The sequence below is a fragment of the Molossus molossus genome, unplaced genomic scaffold, assembly GCF_014108415.1.
Source record: "Molossus molossus isolate mMolMol1 unplaced genomic scaffold, mMolMol1.p scaffold_m16_p_14, whole genome shotgun sequence".
Classification (NCBI taxonomy): Eukaryota; Metazoa; Chordata; class Mammalia; order Chiroptera; family Molossidae; genus Molossus; species Molossus molossus.
Genome location: NW_023425349.1, coordinates 70,095,393 through 70,115,526, shown reverse-complemented (window position 1 = coordinate 70,115,526; position 20,134 = coordinate 70,095,393). Strand labels below are relative to the sequence as shown.

Below are 20,134 nucleotides of genomic sequence, written 5' to 3'. Positions count from 1 at the left end.
GGAGCTTTGACTATGATAAACAGTATCTGTGTGTATGCAACATTAGTTGAGTAATTGAGGTGAATGCCTTTGAGGGCTTTTCACAATTCGCCGCCTCCGCTTGCACCGCATTCTGGAGGCGGAGGACTGGCTGCTGCCTCCGCTGCCAGAGAGACACAGGGGAGGCCAAGGCCTGAGCAAAGCCGCCTGGAGATTCCCACGCCACGCGCTCAAGGAGAAGGCCAGGAAACACCTACCCGCCCCGGGCGATTGCACAGTCTGTTTGCTCACACAATCAGGTTGAAGTCCGGAGTTTTACACACACACACACACACACACACACACACACACACACACACACACACACAAACCCGAGTCTCACATGTTAATTTAAGTCTCTTTTCAAATAAAATAATGCATAACTCACAACTTTTTAAAAAAATTAGTCAACTTGCATAATAAGCATAGGTGGCTGTCAGCCTGGGAGTGTTTCGCTAAGAAAAAAAAAGGGGCGAGGGGGAACCAACCTAAGGTATTCAAGGCCCCTTTTAGAAATTCCAGTTCAACCTGAAAATAGAACTATGGGTGAGGAACTGACTTCAAAGTCCAAGGAGCAGTGAAACAAATCTCTCTGGGTCATCGGGTTAGAATTTTACAAAACTTTACAATGTGTGCTAAAATTAAGTCTAGAATCATTGTTTCATTAAAAAACAAACAAAACCCCTCTACTTTGAGGACCAGTGGTAATCAGGTTAGTGTTCATTCGTTCGTGCGACTCCTCCACGCTACCTTTTGCAAAACCCCCAGAGCCGTCCAGCGAACCGCCTGCGCATTGTTGCCGCCGACCTCCCAGGGTTCCCAACTCAGGCAAAGTCCCGCAACAGGCAGGACACCCCTCACGCAGACCCGGGTCCCCACCCCTCGGCGGCCCGCGGGGGGGGGGGGGGGGGGAGGGGGGGGCAGGCCTTGGGCTCACAGCGGGGGTTCCGGTCCCGGGCGGATCACGTGCCGTGGGGCGGGGCGGGCGGGTATATAGGCAGGTCCCCGGGGCTTCCTCGGGACGCCTTGGGTGTTGCTGGAGCATCGAGTGTGCGACTCGCAGGATCTCCCCTCTTGGGTCGGTAGGTGCGCGCCCCTTTGTGACCTGCGAGCTGCCCGGGGGCCCCGCGGAGCTCGAGGCCGGCTGGCGTGGGGGGGTGGCCGGTGGGGCCTGACTAACCGCGCTGGGCCCCGGCTGGGGAGGGTCGGGCTCCTGGGCCTGCGCCTTCGACACTTGCTTCTGTTCGTTGAGTCTTCTTTTTTGCCAGCCGCGCTAGTACCCGTGTAGTTTCTTGGCCTGGTTGTGCAGTCACATTTTACATTTGTTAGAACATCCTCTTAAAACAGAGTTTTGTGCGGGACGCAGGGACAGCGGGGCAGCCGCGGGTGGCCCCTCACTTCCGCCATCAGGGCGGTTCTTCCTCATTTCTTGTAGAACTGGGACCCTTGGTGGCCGGAGGGTGAACTGAAAACACTACATTTACATTCAAAAGCCTCCTGAATTGTTTCTCAGTTCCTGAGAGCACCACCTTCCTCCTGTGCTTAGTCACCGCCAAACTAGTTTCTTTGACGGGGAAGGAACACCCCCTTCCCCAGAGTCTCCCACTCGCAGTCTCTGCTGCCCACGATGCCCCCAGCGTGACATCTCTCCCTAGTTTTAACATAGATTTTAACTTGGAAGCGTTTTTGTGAACAGATATGCCCCTTCAAACGGCATTTCGAGTATCCTGGTGAAGAAACAAGACAAAAATATCAGCAACTTTGCTTTTCCCTTCAGAGCCAGTTTTCTACGGAAAGTTTACACAGGAGCCCCGACCTTGCCTCAGAAGGTGTTTGCCCAGGGGAGCGCTCCCAGAGCCCGAGGGTGGGAAGAAGTGCAGAAGACTACACTTCACCTCATCTTGAATTTTTCTCTACTTGACAACATTTGCTGGAGTTGGGGAATGAATCTGGGAGAGTCCCATCCTAGTGTCCTGAAATAAGTTTCTCTTCCGCAGATTTCTCCTTTCCCCAGGAAGAAAAATGGTATCTGCTGCAGTTGATCCACAGCCGGTATGACTTTTTGAATAGCTCTTTCTTGATTCCTTTCCCTCCCCATTTGTTTTGAGGCGTTTACCCCCTCCTTTTCTTGATTGCAGAGCGTGGTAACTAGGGTGGCCAACCTACCCTTGGTGAGCTCCACATATGACCTCGTCTCCTCGGCTTATGTCAGTACAAAGGATCAGTACCCTTACTTGAAGTCTGTGTGCGAGATGGCAGAGAAGGGTGTGAAGACCATCACATCGGTGGCTGTGATGAGCGCTCTGCCCATCATCCAGAAGCTAGAGCCACAAAGTGAGTTCTGATTCCCCCCTCAAGATTTAGCCCAAGGGACCTGTTAGGAGAGAGCCTGGAGCTGGTATGAGTATGGTAAATGCCAGCCTAGTGCCCTGAGCACATAGTGGCAGCATCCTCAGGTTTTCCTGAGGCACATGCTGCCTTTGTCTAGAAACTGCCTGGTGACCCTCATTGTCATAGAAGGCCTGCTTCATAGCAATGGCAGATGTTCATGATAACTTTTTAAAAATCCCCCAAAGATGTGCCCTGCTGGTGTGGCTCACTGGTTGAGCATTGACCCATACATCGAGAGGTTGCTGGTTCGATTCCCAGTCAGGGCGCATGCCCAGGTTGTGGGCCCAATCTCCAGTGGGGGCATGCAGGAGGCGGCCAGTCAATGTTCTCTCTCATCAGTATTTCTATCTCTCTCTTCCTCTCCCTTCCTCTCTCTCTAAAATCAATAAAGAAAAAATATTTATTAACAAATAAAACCCCCCTGAAGATGCTTCTATGTTTAGTAATTGAGGTCACAAGGAGAGCCAGTGTGTGAACTGAAATTGACTTCCCCGGGACCAAGACAGTACATGAACTGCTTTAAAAATAGATAATAACATCTTTATTGAGATATAATTAACACACTATACAATTCACCCACTTAATGTGTACAAGTCTGTGTCGTTTTTTTGTGTTTTAGTATATTTACAGAGTTGTGCAAGCATCACCGCAATCAATTTTAGAACATTTTTATCATACCAGTTTCTTTTTGGATGATGAAAAAGTTCTGGGAATGATATGGGTGATAGCTGCAGAACATGCCAGTATTTCTTTTTTTTTATTGTGGAATAATATTCCATTGTGTGGTTAGATTATATTTTATCAGTTGATAGACATTTGGGCGCTTTTAATTTTTGGCAATAAGAATAATGAATGCCAAAAACGTATATATTTGTAAGTTTTTGTGTGGACACGTTTTCAGTTCTCTTGGGTATATTACCTAGGAGTAGAATAGCCAGGTCATGTAACTTCTTCAAGCTTTTGAGGAACTGCTAGACTGTCTTCCAAAGTGGCTTGCCATTTTACATTCCCACTAGCAGTGTATCAAAGTTTTCCACATGAACCCTTTTGAATGAAGGTTTAAGTCATTACCCCAAATGGTTAAGTCATGGACTCTCTGGAGTATAAGGAACCTTTAGAGATCAGTTTTCCAGCTCTGCTACTTCCCAAATGAATTTAGGACTAGTGCTTGGATTGGTCAGTATTCAGGGAGAGCTTGGACTAAAGTCTAGGCCTTGTTAGGGAGATCCAAGGTGCTGTTAGCATACCATTTCCTGTTGCCACATATTGCATTAAGTGTAGGTAGGGGGTTAAAACAGCATGGAGATAAATAGAAAAGCAGATCACATGACTGGTAAGCAACAAGTGCATAAATACATATTTATTTATTTTATTTATTTATCTTTATTGTTGAATGTATTACAGATGTTCCTCATTTTTCCCCCGTTGACCCCCTCCTCCCCACTCCTGCGCCCCCCCCCCCCCGCCCGCCTTTTCCCACACTATTGTCTGTGTCCATTGGTTATGCATACATGCATATAAGTTCTTTGGTTTATTTCTTCCCACCCCCCCGCCACCCCCTTCCCTTTGAGGTTTGTCAGTCTAGCAATGAATTTGTACTTCTTAATCCCTTCACCTTTTTCACCATTCCCCCAACCCCCCTCCCATCTGGCAACCAACAAAATGTTCTCTGTATCTATGAGAATGTTTCTGTTCTGTTTGTTCATTTTGTTTGTAGATTCAATTGTTGATAGCTATGTATTCATTGCCATTTTGTTTGTTCATATTTTTTATCTTTTTTTTCAAGAAGACCCTTCAACATTTCATATAATAATGGTTTGGTGGTGATGAACTCCTTTAGCTCTTCCTTGTATGGGAAACTCTTTATATGGCCATCTGTTCTAAATGACAGCTTTGCAGGATAGAATAATCTTGGTTGTAGGTTCTTGCTTTTCATCACTCTGAATATTTCTTGCCACTCCCTTCTGGCCTGCAAAGTTTCTTTTGAGAAATCAGCTGACAGCATTACGGGAACTCCCTTGTAGGTAACTAACTGCTTTTCTCTTGCTGCTTTTAAGATTCTCTCTTTGTCTTGAACCTTTTACATTTTGATGATGATGTGTGTTGCTGTGGGCCTCTTGGGGTTCATCTTGTTTGGGACTCTCTGTGCTTCCTGGACTTGTATGTCTGTTTCCTTTACCAAGTTAGGGAAGTGTTCTGCCGTTATTGTTTCAAATAGGTTTTCGATTTCTTGTTCTCTCTCCTCATCTTCTGGCACCCCCAAGATGCGAATGTTGGCATGCTTGAAGTTGTCCCAGAGGCTCCTTACACTATCCTCATTTTTTTGGATTCTTTTTTCTTTTTGCTGTTCTGATTGGGTATTTTTTGCTTTCTTATATTCCAAATTGATGGTTTGCTTCTTGGCTTTACCTAATCTACTGTTAAATCTGTGTAAATTACTCTTTATTTCAGTTAGTGCCTCCTTCATTTCTGACTGTGCATCCTTCATTTCTGACTAAATACATATTTAGCATCTTAACTAAGTCAGCACAGTGAAGAGTTAAAGAAGACATCAGGTCTTTCTAAGGAGAAGAACTCTTGAGAGTTCTCAGATACCTTATTCCCTGAATGAGGATTCAGGTGAAGCCTGGCTTCTCTCAGCATTAACCTTAGGAACCAGTGAAAGAGGAAGAAGTTTCTTAGCCAGCTTCCTACCTGGCTTGTCACTTCTTCTGCCTGCTGCTCCCCACCCCCTTATTTCCCTGTCAGTAGGAGAAGGTTGCCAGCAGCATACTGAGCTACTTCCTGTCTGAGCTAGGGAAACTAGGCAGTGCATAGTGTGATAAATGAAGATCGGTGTTCTTGCTGATTTTTATAACTAACTGTTTAAGGTATAATAGTATGTATTCATTCTATACCTACACTGTTAACATTTTCCCCATGTGTGATTCTTCTAGTTGCTGTTGCCAATACTTATGCATGTATGGGGCTAGACAGGATTGAGGAGAAACTGCCTATTCTGAATCAGCCAACAAACCAGGTGAGCTCGGGACAGAGTGCTGAGTCTTTCCACCTCACATATTTTCATGTTCTGTCATTTAGCATAACTGGTTCCCATGTGGTGTTCGGGAAATGCACAGGTGGTATATAGAACCTTTTCTCCCTTGGTGTCTGAGAGCACATCCAGTAAGATGGAGAAACAGACATGTCTGCCTATACCATTTTGACACATTTTATATATTTACCTCATTTGCTCCTTCAACAACCCTTGAGTGGTGACAGGTAGGGCAAATATACCTTTAAGGAAATTGAGGGTCATCAATTCTTAGTGACTTGCCCAAGACATAAACCTAGAGAGTGGAAGGACCTGATGTCTTCTTTAACTCTTCACTGTGCTGCCTTAGTTAAGATGCTAAATATGTATTTATGCTCTTGTTGCTTATCAGCCATATGATCTACTTTTCTACGTATAGGTTGTTGCCAATGCCAAAGGTGCTGTGACGGGGGCAAAAGATGCTGTGACAATGACCGTGACTGGGGCCAAGGATTCCGTGGCCAGCACAATCACTGGGGTGATGGACAAGACCAAAGGAGCCGTGACTGGCAGTGTGGAGAAGACCAAGTCCGTGGTCAATGGCAGCATTAACACAGTCATGGAGAGTCGGATGATGCAGCTAGTGAACAGTGGAGTGGAAAATGCACTCACCACATCAGAGCTGCTGGTAGACCAGTATCTCCCTCTCACTGAGGAAGAGCTAGGTAAGTGGATTTTTTTCTTGAAATAATGTTGCATACCCTAAATCAGCTTCATTGAGATATACTTTATATACCAAAAAAATAAACCTTTTTCATACTAAATTTACAGTATCTAAATTTACAGTTGTGCAGTCATCCCCACAGTCCAGTTTTAGAACATTTCTATCACCCTAAAAGATTCTTCATGCCTGAATCTCCATTATCTCCCTCAGACAACCACTAATCTTTCTGTCCTTATAGATTTTCTTTCTTTTTTTCTTTTTTATTGATTTCAGAAAGAGGAAGGGAGAGGGAGAGCGGGATGGAAACATCGATGTGAGAGAGATTGGCTGCCTCCTGTATGCCCCCTACTGGAGATTGAGCCTACAAGCCTGGCATGTGCCCTGACCGAGGAGTCCAACTGGTGACCTCCTGGTGCTTGGGATGATGCTTAACCAATTGAACCACACCAGCCGGGCTAGATTTTCTTTCTTAAAACAATCTTAAGTCTCATATTGAACTATACATAGTAAGTTTTGAAGAAATTAGCCTAGAGAAATATCTTCTACAAATGGATAGTCCTTAATAGGCTGCTTTACAGAATCATTAACATTTACTGGCTACTGTATGCCAAGTACTGTGTTGCTCAAGAAGCTTGCTCTAGTGAGAAGAGACGTGTAGATGAACCTGTTAGATGCAGTGATATGTTCTAGGTAGTCAAGCCCAGTAGATGAGTTGTCTTGGGAAAATGAGTGCATAATTGCTAGGTGGGTGTGTAGAATCAACAAAATCAATATCCATGTTGGAGTCCAGACCTCATCACTTATAGGTGTGGTCCCTTATGTTTTTGTCCCTTCTTTTTAACTTCAGAAAAAGAAGCAAAAAAAATAGAAGGATTTGATACTGTTCAGAAACCAAGTTATTATATTAGGCTGGGATCTCTGTCTACCAAGCTCCGCTCACGTGCCTACCAGCAGGCTCTCTGCAGGGTGAAAGACGCTAAGCAAAAAAGCCAAGAGACCATTTCTCAGCTCCATTCCACTGTTAACCTGGTGAGTAAATGTTCATTTAAAGGTATCTAAAATAAATTATGTATCTCAAGGGATAAGAGTAAATGTAATCATGAAATCCAAGAATTTTAATTTTACCAAACAAATGAACAACTCAGTAGGAAATGGGTGAAGAGTACACAGACACCTCACAGAAAAGGAAGTGTAAATAGTTGAAATATATGAAGCTATGTTAATGTTACCCTGAAGGGTCAAATTATAGATGCCTCTCTTTTCCTAACACACTGGCAAAGTGTTGATGCTGTGGGCAATGGTGTAAAAAAAGGTGTACTTGTGGACTTCTGAAAGATTTCAGGGATGGTTCTTGGAAAGTTATAAACATACCTATTCCTCAGCAGTTTTAATTTTAGAAACATCCCACAGGTATGTATGTATGTTTAGAGGTGCAGAAGACTATAAACAATGCAGGTCAACTAATAAGAAACTAATTAAATTGATACATTATAAAAGACTATTGTGTAGCCATTAAAGATTGCCAAGTTACAGAACAGTATGTACTGTACTGCCACTCTTGGGAGGGGAAATGGGCCACTGACAACAGAGAAGAGGAAATTTTAATTCTTTTCTCTTTTGTCATTTTTTTCCTTTTTCTTTTCTTTTTTTTTTGGTACATGCCCCTAGCAGGAACTGAACCCGAGACTCTCCAGTCCACAGGCCGACGCTCCAACCACTGAGCCAAACCAGCCAGGGCTGTCATTTTTTTCTTATATTTTACACATAAAGATTAAATTTCAGTTGCCTTGCCCTGGCCGGTTTAGCTCAGCAGTTAGAGTGTCGACCTGCGGTCCAGAGAGACCCGGGTTCGGTTCCCGCTAAGGGCACATACCTCAGTTGCAGTTTGTCCCCAGCCCTGGTTGGTTGTACGGGTGGCAACCACTCGATGTGTCCCTTTGACATCGATGTTTCTCTCTCTCTCTGTTCTTCTCTCTCCCTCCCACTCTACCTGAACAAAAAAATGGAAAAATGTCCTCGGTGAGGATGATAAAAAAAATAAAAAGAAAAAATTTCAGTTGCCTTACCTATGCTAAATTGGAAGTAAATTTGGAGACTGGTTTAATAGTTAAATAGAGGCAGCAAAGAAGTACGATTACTTGATAATAAATAATGATGATGGCAGGGATTGTCCTTAAATTCTTATGGATATTCTTGGATTTTATGTTCTGTGATTTGCATCATAGATCTGAGAACAGGCTGACATAAATGTCTGACTGCTCCTCTGTTTTATTTCAATGTGTTCTAGATTGAATTTGCCAGGGAGAATGTGCATAGTGCCAACCAGAGAATTCAGGATGCTCAGGATAAGTTCTATCTCTCTTGGGTAGAGTGGAAGAGAAGCATTGGCTACGATGACACTGATGAATCCCACTGTACTGAGGTGAGACGACTTGGACACAGTTATCCATGACACTTTCTGAAGAAGTTCTACCAGACTTTTTTTTTTTTTTTTTTCAATTTTTCCATTATTCCTCTTAGAATATTATTCTCCAGCAAAAGTTTGAACAGAAAAGTAAAGTTATATGATAGAAAAGCAAAATAGGCAGTAACTTTAACAACCTACAGATATGCATTTTGCTCCAAATGGGATACAGCTAAATGAGAAACATGGGCCTTGCCCTCAGTACAGACCAAGAGGGGATATAGGTGTTTTTATGTCATGGTGTTTTTGACAACATAAAAACAGGGACTATGAGACTACATAGGAAAAATACCTAACTTGGTCTTGGAGTGAGGATGGGTGAGTCAGATGACTTCCTGGAGGAGGTGAATGTTGAGCTGGGATTGATGGGAGAATAAACTAGGTGAAAGGGCTGTAAGGAGACTAATCTTCCAGACAGAAGAAATAGCATGTTGTAGTCCTTGAAAGTGGTTCTTTAGGTTCCAAAATATAGTATGCATATCTATGAAATGTGAATAAAGAGACTGCTGCACTCAGGGTTGTTATGAGGATTTTAAAAGCTGAAGAACTTACATATGTGGTGGACACATAACCAGCTTATTGTAATTGAACTAATTCATATTTGGCACTGTTGGGATGACTGCTAATTTTAAACTTGTTTTATTTTTAGCACATCGAGTCACGTACTCTTGCTATTGCCCGAAACTTGACTCAGCAGCTGCAGACCACGTGCTCCACCCTCCTGTCCAACATCCAAGGGTTACCGCAGAACATCCAAGATCAGGCCAGTCACTTGGGGGTGATGGCTGGAGACATCTACTCAGTGTTCCGCAACGCTGCCTCCTTTAAAGAAGTGTCTGATGGCTTCCTCACTTCTAGCAAGGGGCAGCTGCAGAAAATGAAGGAGTCTTTAGATGATGTGATGGATTATCTTGTTAACAACACACCCCTCAACTGGCTGGTAGGTCCCTTTTATCCTCAGATGACCGAGTCTCCGAATACTCGGGACCCAGTTGCAGAGAAAGACACAACCAGCCAGGAGGCCCAGCAACCTGAGCACAAAACACATTAATTCTGTCCCTGTCACCAGTGCATGGTGTAGCCAGCCAGATGACACCTTCTGTTATATTGAAATTAACCTGCTTGACAACTCTGAATTGGGGCAACAGGCAGCTAGAAAACAGGTCCCTTCATTATAGCCATTTCCAACTGGATTAATACTTTTAAAGTTTCTGGCATTAGCAGATGTGTTCTTTTGTTTACCTGGCTGGTATGACAAGAATGATAGACTGGTCAGAGCCTAGTCAGAGGTCACAAAAAGTTACGTTACATTTATGGTCTCATTCTGTTGCCACTGTTGCTGTCTGTCTGTATTGAATAAAAACACCTTCATGTGGGCTGTCGGATGACCTGGTGTTTGCTCCGGTGATCTGAGAAGGCCTCATCATTGTTTTGTCTCACAATGTATGCTTGTACTACTTTAGTTTGTTTATTTTTCATAAGGAATGCCTCCTGTGAGATCAATAAAATTCACTGTAGTATAGATCAGTTTTATACTGTGTTCCATGTGCTTTGTGTGTTGCTTTCATAGAGCTGCTTGGCCTGCGTGACAGGGTTATTAATATACATGCGTATTAAATTTCAAATGGCTTGTTAGAGGGAATTTGGCAGTGTGATAACATTGGATGAGTAATGTCAAAAATGGAACGTTTGGTAATAGGTGTTAAACAAGTGAAAAGCTAATGTGCATATAAGAACTTTATGGGGTGACAGTTGCCTTCATTTGTCCATTTACTGGATCCCTTGAGAGTGGGTTTTTAGGCCAGTAGAAGGACCTCCTCATGACTGACTGCCTTGCTGAAAAGGAATCAGAGTTGAAAGGAAGCAAGTGAGTGACTGTTTGCACCAGTCTCACATAAAGGCAGTAGGCGTTTCTCACCCACAGGCCATTCAGACTGTGACCCTTGCAGTGAGATTTTTTGTGTCTAGTCTTGGCTGGACTGTGTTGTCACTAATAGTTGTTGGTAGGAAACCTTTACAACCCTGGCCGGGTAACTCAGTTGGTTATAGAGCGTCATGCCAATATGCCAAGGTTGTGGGTTTGGTACCCAGTCAGGGCACACATAAGAATCAACCAATAAGTGCATAAATAAGTGGACCAACAAATTGATGTCTCCTTCTGTCTCTCAAATCCATAAATAAAATTAAAGAAAAAAAGAAACCTTTAGAAGATCATATGAGAGTAGTCAGATCAGAAATAAAAAACTTTGGACACCCTGTAGAAGAGGGTTTATCTTACCTCCTGCCTAGGGTGTTCGGAATTCTAGCTCCTTCAGTGTTGGTCAGTTACTTGGGAAATATCATAAATCTCCTTATAAAAAGGCTGCAGAATGCCAAATTGTTTCCAAGAAAAAAAAATCTTAGAATTTGTGAAATAGAACTACATGCCTCTGCCCGTCCTTACTAAAAGGTAAGCAAGGCTGCCCTTCAGCAGAACCAAAGTCTAAATCTAGTTTGTTTCCTCTTTCTATTCGGGTTCGCCTCTTTCTCCCATGAAAACAAGGAAGCAGCACATAACTTTACATGCACTGGTGTGAATGAATCTATCAAAACTAAGTCATAGAGCTAAATCCTCCCCCCGAGGTAACAACAGGAATCAGTAAACATGTGAGTTGAATTGAAGGGTAAGGACTCACTGAGATTCTTGAAGCTAAAGAGCTTCTGGTTTCTGGGAAGATGGGACTATCCTGATTTATGGGCTTCGGGAATAGTCTATCCATTCACTTGCCTGTCAGCCTGCCCTCAGTGAGTGGCATTTTCTAGAGCCTCTAAAATTGTTTTACTTTAGTTCAAACTGGACATGACTCTGCCCCTTTTTGCCTCAAAACTCCAAGGCTGGTAATTTGTGGTTTATTCTAATTGGTTGAAAAATTCATATACTATAGCTTTCTTACCCGAACATAAACTTTGGCATTTTCCCATCATAAGAGTTACAGTGCCAACTGAATTGCTTGTGAAAAGGAGATGTTTCAGAGCTATTCTTCATGAGCAAGACAATATAAAGGAGACTTCTTAGCTTTTGGAAGAGCACCACTAGCCCTTGCTTTTTGCCATGAGCTATGGACACTGGTGGTGGTTTTGTCTGTCTTTGTGTCTTAAGTTTGTGCCTAAAAGCATTTCATTCTATGCATTTCGACATGCCTCAAAATTTGTAGTGTTCTTGCATCTTAAACTTTATGGTTGTATAAACTGGCAGTTTTGGTTTAACAGACTTTCCCCTAAGGAGGACAATATTTTTGAGGAAAACAGCTAAGCCTAGGCCAGTAACTATGGCAGGCGTTTAAACACTGAGCTGCCTGAAGTCTGGCATGGTCTGCCCAAATGTTCAAGGCTGGGTTTTCCTTTGTATGTAATAATAATTTGGACTTTATCGTTATCTCTGGGTAGAAAAAAAAATCACAGGGACGTGGTGTACTAGCCATTAATTTCTTAGTCTTAGTTTTCTCATCTGTTATAAAATTAGTGATGCCTCAACAGATGAAAGTGAAGTATGAAGATGGGCTATCTTTTTCTATTTTTGCACTAGAGGCTTGGGGACACCGTCTGGGACAGTGACGTGCAATATCTTTAACTTGGAAGTTTGGAAGTTTAGGTGTGAGTGTGTACTGTGAGGTCATGATTAGTCAAATATTTCCACTTTGTTAAGGCATTATGGATATTGAAAAACTAAAAAAATGAAAAGGGAAAAACTAAAATGTGGCTTGATTGAGACAACCTCTTTTAGAGTTTCATGGAGGTGGTAGTGAGGGAAGGAGGAAGAAGGAGCAGGGTAGATATTTGTGCATATATCTATCAGGTGTGGGGGCATGGAAAGGAGGGCCTCTTGCCAGCCTGACCCTCCTGGGCTCTCATGGACTCGGGACTGGGTCAGATGGCCTTGGTCCTGATTCAGTTTCAGGAGTGGCCTACACTGAGGCCTGCACAGCTAATGGTCTTGTGAGATGTCCCTGCTCTCTAAATCAAAGTATTTATTGCTTGTATCCCAGGGCAACACTTTCATGCTATAGGTGTCCACCTTCCTAGCAGGTATTTTATAATATTTCTACAGTAACCATTTGGTAAGGAAAAGATACTGAATCATCCCACTGTTGAGTATATGTTTCTAGTCTAAAAGGTAATAGCATCAAACTGTTGAGAGAGAAGAATAAGAAGTCTCTTCAGGCATAAGGCATAAGTCTCTAAAGCCAAAGATATGTTTTATGGTGTGTTCCCTATTCTCCTTGCTTACCTTTTGAGATTCTGATGCCACTCTCCACGTTTTAGAAGTTACTGATTCCTGGAAGAAATGGTGTCAAGTGGACCCTCACTGGGATAAGCCCAGGTCATACTTTTAGGTCTGGTGAGGGGTGAAGCCTTCTTTTCTTTTAAATAATTTTTTTTCCCCCTGACTTTTTTGTTCTTTAAAAAAAAAAAAAAACATCTTTCTTTCTTGGGTGAAACCTTCTTCTCCTCCCCCTCCTCCTTTTTCTTCTTCTTCTCCTCTTTCTTCTTCTTCTTCCTCCCCTGCCCCTCCTCCTCCTTCTCTTCCTCCTCCTCCTCCTCCTTTTTCTTCTTCTTCAAAATATGTTTTTATTGATTTTTCAGAGAGAAAGGAAGGGAGAGAAAAATAGAGACCTCCATGTGAGAGAGAAACATGGATCGGCTGCCTCCTGCATGCCCCCCAGCGGGGATTGAGCCTGAAACCCTGGCATGTGCCTCGACCAGGAATCAAACTGGGACCTCTCAGACCATGGGATGATGTTCAAGCCACTGAACCGCACTGGCTGGGGTTTTTTTGTTTTTGTTTTTTAATCCACACCTGAGGACATGTTTATTATTGATTTGAGAGAGAGAGAGAGAGAAATATTAGTTGGTTGCCTCTTACATGACCAGGGTTCAAACCTGCAACCTAGGTATATGCCCTGATCAGTAATTGAACACACAACCTTTCTGTGTACCGGATGATACTCCAACCAATTGAACCACCTGGCCAGGGCTTGGGTGAAGCCTTCTTGATTGCCACTGAGTGGGTGCTGTACTCAGATGGAAAAGGCTGAAAAGGAAAATCACATCTTCAGTTGGTGCTGAGGTGGTAAGAAGCTGGCAGCTTATTGAGTTTGACTTGGAGACTGCTGAATCTTTTTGTTGTTAATCCTCACCCGAGGATATTTTTTTCCATTGAGTTTTAGAGAGAGTGGGAGGGAGGGAGGAAGGGATGGGGGGAGAGAGAGAAACATCAATGTGAGAGAGAAATTGATTGCCTCCCACATTCACCAACATGGGGACCTGGGATCGAGCTTGCAATCCAGGTACATGCCGTTGACTGGAAATCGAGCCAGAGACCCTTTGATGCACAGGCTGACGCTCTAACCACCTAGCCAGACCAGCCAGGGCAATATGATGAATTCTTTAGTTAAGATTGTCGGTAAGATGACTAAGTGAAATGATAAGAAGGCAGTATGAAAGGCATATGTTTGGAGGTAGGACAGAGTTGCCTGGGATTCTTCCATGCTTGCTTAAACTGGGCTTGCATTAAAGAAAAAATTATGTATATATAAAACTGGGCTTTCAGATTGGAGAGAAATGGATTATAATGTAATGAAAGGCTTTGAATCTCACAGGGAAGCCTAGTCTTGATGTAGAATGGACCTTCTAGGTTATTTAGCTTGGTACTGGTTTTATGAAAGTGCTGTTTGAGAGAACCATATAAAATATATTAAAGCCATATCATAATATGTACATTTTGGGCTAACCCTGAAAAAATATAATTGGTGTATTCATTGGTTAGAGACAATGTGGATATGTAGTTACATTATTATATGCACCTACATTAAAAAATGATTTGATTCAATATTTGAATTCCTAATAGTATAAGGCATGAACTCTACCCTATTGAGAATGTAAAACAACAGAAACTGTCCTCAAGAGACTTGTAAAAGTCTTAGGAGAGGCTGGTTGATGAATATTCAAGAACTGTCTTGGTATAAAGCTCTATTTGTCCTTCACCTTTAACGGCCCCGGGTTGCTAATTTTTTAATTCCCTACCTTTATTACAAAATTACCTGCAGAATATGACATTTCAGCATGAAGCTGTACAGAGCAAATATTTTAGCTTTAAGTTTTATTGATCAGAGTGAAAGAGAGCACTAACCTAAGTTATATCTCCTCTGAGGGGAACAAAGTTCTGATGTCTTCTAGAACTTAAGAAAGTAGTAAAGAGTGTTGTTATTAATTGACATTTTACTAAAGTAATGAATAAGTGAAGTGGTGCTTTGTGTAAGTATCATTGATGAAAAATGGTTACTATTTAGATTGTTTTCGTTCCTCTTGGGTATGTACCTAGGGGAATTGCACGTGGGTCATATGGTCACTGTGTTTCTTTGAGGAACTGTCAGGCTGTTTTCCAAAGCGCCTGCAGCATTTGCGTTCTCACCAGCAGGGTATGAGGGTTCTGATTTCTCCAGATCTTCGTCGATACTTGTTTGACTTTTTGATTCTAGTCAACTATTCAAATTGTAAATGAATAGGAGTAGGTGTTGCATAGTGTAAATCAAGCACTTTTACTTTTTCATTATCTACTCTATACAGGTTAGAACAAAGGAAAACTCAGCTAAGGGGGTAGCTAATGTATCTGTCAGATTGACTCCCGTATATAAAGTGTCCTGAGTGAGCCCTCAGCATGGATAAAACTACATCATCTTCCCCTGCCCTCTCTATCTATTCTAGGGATTATTAACCAATAAGACTGATAAAATTCAGATTCCTGGGTTCCACAAACAGAGAATCTGGTTAGTAGGTTTAGAGGTCATACCAGGCATCTGCACTTTTAATCAGCTTAACAATAACCCACAACCTTCGGACCAACTCCAGGCATCTGCACTTTTAAAAAGCATCCCCACCCTGCTCCACTCAAAAAAAAACAAAAAAACATCCTTAGTGACTTTACTGCAGGTGATCAACTATCCACACTTTGAGAAGCAAAGGAAATAGAAAACAAATGATTTTAACCTGAAAAAAAAAAAAGGGATAGGGTTACCTGTAGTCCCCTCTCTAAACAAGACCCTCAGTGTGGGCTCCATAAAATATCTTATTTTAAAAAGAACTGCTCTTGATGTATCTGCTTAAATGAATCAAATTTACAGGAGTTGGCACTGACTAGTTGAATGTTGTGCAGTGGTACCAAGAATCACTTTAATTTCATTGTGATAAGTGCCAACCTTTTCCCTAGGCTGAGTTCTAAGTACTTAACAGACTCTTCTTAGCCAAGGACAAAACATTGGTACAAGAGGTTCCTACTGTAGGACAGCGGTATGCCCCCACCTCAGCTCTACCAAATTGTTTGGGTAAAGGGTAAAGAGGGAGTAAAGTAGAACCAAGATGCTACCGACCCTTTAACTTGCAAGCACATGGTCAAGCTGCATACCCAATCTCATGAATGGTGAGAGGTTTCTGTTAAAATCAAACCCTTAACAGGCTTAGTCTTACGTATTTGCTGTTAGAGCTAATTGTTACCTCTTGCATGATCCTTTTATGGCCCTATACATTGGAATTCCTTTTATTTATTTTTTTAATTTATTGATTCTAGAGAGAGAAAAAGGAAGGGAGAGAGAGAGAGAGAGAAACTTTTGTTGCTCCACGTATTTATGAATTCATTGGTTACTTCTTGTAAGTGTCCTGACCCAGGATCGAACCCACAAACTTGGGTGTATGGGGATGATGCTCTAACCAACTGAGCTACCTAGTGAGGGCCATAGGAATTCCTTTTATACAAAAAAAAACCCCAAAAGTTTGAGTATTTCTTTTTACTTCATTATTTCTTCAATAATTATTCTCTTTCAAAATAAATAAACCGCCATTCTGTGTCATGTTTACTAGCATTGCATGCACATTTACCTTTACTAGCAAGTTAAATTCTAACAGATGGTGTTTTTATTTCTGCCTCCCCTGTCCTGGGCCCCAGGCAACCACTAGCCTAGATGTTACCTTATCCTCAACATGTGAACGCCACCTTCTGGAAAGTCATAATAAATATGCGAGTCAATGAAATCTGTGATAGGAAAGGTGCCCATTGTGGTTGTATGGTGAACACCTGGTAAATGTACTCAGAGTCCAGGGAATCCTAGCAGGGACACTTGGTTTCTTGAAAAGAATGTATTGCCGGTTTCCTGTTCTTTTCAGGGACTATGATTATCTCATTAGTTTCATAGTAAGCATTTGATTCTGAGTTTGGCCTCCATCACTGATGGGCATTTATATCAAGAGACTTCTACTCTACTCTGATACTTATTCAGGTCAATGAAAAAGGGATTTTCCCTCCCTCCCTCCCTCCCTCCCTCCCTCCCTCCCTTCCTTCCTTCCTTCCTTCCTTCCTTCCTTCCTTCCTTCCTTCCTTCCTTCCTTCCTCTTTCCCTCTGTCTCTCTCCCTCTCAAATAAAAAAACAACAAAAAAACAAAACAAACAGTAAAGGGATTTATTTTATAAATCTGTGAAATGATTTCTGCCACACTTCTGAAGATTGTCAGGCACAACCACTGCATTTTTAAACTCCCCATGGAAACTTGGTAGACTGTGGCTACCTCCTAGCTGCCCCACCATGTCTCCTCCACAGCCCCAAGTAGGCTTTGAATCTTTTTTTTTTTTTGATCCTCACCTGAGGATATTTTTCCATTTTATCTTCAGATAGAGTGGCGCGGGGGAGGGGGGGCATCGGTGTGAGAGAGACACATCGATTGCTTGCCTCCAACACAACCCTGACCAGGGCCAGGGACCGAACCACAACTGAGGTACGTGCCTTGGCCAGAATCGAATCGAACCTGCGACTCTTTGGTCTGCGGGCCGACACTCTAACAGCTGAGCCAAACCGGCCAGGGCAGCTTTGAATTTAATGGAAAGTAGACACCATGAGTCATTCTGATCATTTGGAAGGTCAGTTATTCATATGACTCGCCTAAATCATCTCAGGGACTAGGGGTACTTTTTTAAGTGATGGTGGTGAAACTTTTCTCCTAAAACTCTAAGTGTGGAATTTCCAACCTTAGCAAAGAACTCTATTTTAGGCCAACAGTTACCTGGCCTATATGTGACTTTGAAGGTTTTTATGTGTGGTGATATTTAAGGATCTAAGGAGAAAAGCAACTGCTTATTGAACACCTTTTACAATCTAGATTTATACTACCTATATTCTTCACCTGCAACCCACTCAGGTGAGGAAAGAACTAGAAAAGAGAAACTTGGCAAAGTCTTACTGATGTCAAAGCGTGTATTTTTTTCTGTCTAGTACTCTAGGCCTTTGCTAAAAGAAAGCCACAGCTTGTTTTCTTGTTTGGGGCCCAGAACATCCCTCTGTCCATATCTTCTTGTGTTGTAGCTTCCTGTTCTGTTTTGCATTTACTTAAAAACAAATGAAGTGATATTGGATATTAAAATATACATTTACTAGAAATAGTTCAGGAAAGGAAGCTAAACAAGATACGATTTTAATCTGAAAAGTCTAAAATTACAATTGTTGCCCTGCCTGGCTGATGCCCTGAATCCATTTGTATAAATATTGCTGGCTTTTGGGGATGTCAGGTTGGATATTATCTCTGCAAAGTGAACATCTATGAGCAGCAGAACGCAGTTCGATTTCCTCAAACTGGAAGCCCCAGGAACAAATGGTGGAAGTTGGTGCTTCAGGCCAGACAATCCTCTGAGCACCTGGTTCTTAGGGGAAAGTGCAGTAGAGGACACAGAGTCTGATAAGGTGTTCCCATGACCAAAGCAAGATTCTTCCTGGTTTGTTTGTTTGTTTGTTTGTTTTGTTTTTTAACTATCTTAAAAATTGTGGTAAAATATGCACAGCATCAAATTTACCATTTTAGCCATTCTTCAGTATACAATTTGGTGGCATTAAGTACATTTACAATGTTGTACAAACATCACCACTATCCATTTCCAGAACTTTATCTTCATCCCAAGCAATAAACTCTATACCCATTAAACAATAACTGATTCCCCTTCCCCTCTGTTTTTGTTGTTGTTGCAGTTTTATAACTTTATTTGACAATCAACAGTTAGCTCTTATGCACATTAACAGTTGGTAGATTTTTTTTTTTTTACCTGTTTGTAGATTTTTGAAAGTGGTGTAGGTGACAAACATATAGAGCTTGTTTGGTGAATCTTCATCCTCAGTATGTTTTCTGGACAACTGCACCCAAATACGGTAGGAGACATCCCTTACTCCTTTAGCCGGGTGTCACTGCCTATATCTGGAGTTCCCATCTCTTAAATGGTAAATTCCCACGATCTCTCTGAGTGGCCGAGGGCACGCTTCCTAAAACCCACTCCATGGAGGCACGTGTGAATGCTGATGGTGTGTTCTCTGGTCCCCACCTTGTTAATGTCAGAAAAGCCCTTCTCACCACCTTTCTTTGTGGGAGCCATTATGCCTGCCCCAAATAGGAAAGAAAGCGCTCCCTCTTTTTTTTTGACGGATTTTTTTTTTTGTTAGTTAGTTGTTTTGCCTCTGTTAAGTAATCCTCTGCTATGAAGATTCTAGCCTTTAGTAACTTATTATGCCTTTCTAATTTTCTGCTTCTAATCTGCTTTTGGCTAAGAAACATTACTTAGGTTATCAAAATGGTATGTAAAGTGAGAATTAATGGAACTTCTTATCCCTCAAAGCCTTTCCAATGCAGAGAAGAGGACTTGGATGGCAATTTTGCTTCCTCAGTTCCTAGACATTTTCTAAAGCATTTATATTATTGGAAGTCAGGCTTATAAAAAACTGGAGCATTATTGTTTTTAACAGAAAATAATAGATTAATAGATAGATGAATAGCAAGAAATGGTTTATATCTTGTATTTAAAAAAAACCACAAAACCTCTCATTTAATAAGTCCATCACTAGTCAATTTCCTTTTACAGAGATGTTTCCTTAGTGCTTTTATAATATGAGCAAATTTGGGGAATAAGACTATAAACACCTTGTCAAAAAGCACAACTATGGACAAAGTAAGGTTCACTCACAAAAATGTCGCCATGAGCTCACCTGAACCCGACAGCTTATTTCATTAGTGTTTGTTTTACTATCCAAGATTCTTCTCTTACAGGTATTTGATTTCACTATCATAGACTTGACATCTGAGACTGATGAAATTCCAGATATTATAGCTTTGGAAGAAGAGGAGGGATCAAATCATTCACATGCTAATAATCCTGTGTCCTCTCAGGGTGAACTGTTGAAAAACTAAAAACAAAAAAATACTTCTTTGGCTGAATACAAAATTTGTGTCACATTAAACTTCATGTTTGCTCATGTGTTTATTCCTCTGGGTTTGGGGATTAATCTATTGGGGGTTAGTCTGTTTTTTGACTACTTGGTCTTAATTGTAATGAAACTTTGATCTAAACTTTTGTAAGAGATCTTATATCATTTAATATAATCCTTCAAAGTTTAATCATTGAAATGCCTATAATAAAATTGGTCTGTATAATCTTGAATTGCTGTGTGTGTGTGTGTTTGTA

At 41.8% G+C, this 20,134-nt stretch overlaps 1 protein-coding gene across 3 annotated transcripts; it reads left to right on the top strand.

The window, feature by feature from the left end:
• The first annotated feature begins 1,028 nt into the window (after nt 1-1,028).
• PLIN2 (perilipin 2) lies at nt 1,029-20,107 on the top strand. 3 transcript variants are annotated; one of them, XM_036261038.1, is made up of 9 exons: nt 1,029-1,100; nt 2,016-2,070; nt 2,157-2,352; nt 5,346-5,428; nt 5,862-6,147; nt 6,994-7,175; nt 8,434-8,568; nt 9,260-9,550; nt 19,720-20,106. In XM_036261038.1, the coding sequence occupies exons 2-9, from the start codon at nt 2,041-2,043 to the stop codon at nt 19,858-19,860; spliced, it is 1,344 nt and encodes a 447-aa protein (XP_036116931.1). In that variant the 5' UTR covers nt 1,029-1,100; nt 2,016-2,040; the 3' UTR covers nt 19,861-20,106. The 3 variants fall into 3 exon arrangements, with proteins under 3 accessions (XP_036116931.1, XP_036116933.1, XP_036116932.1); XM_036261039.1 differs by having other exon boundaries at nt 1,049-1,096; nt 19,720-20,107; XM_036261040.1 differs by lacking the exon at nt 19,720-20,106 and having other exon boundaries at nt 9,260-10,135.
• Nucleotides 20,108-20,134: the final 27 nt, after the last annotated feature.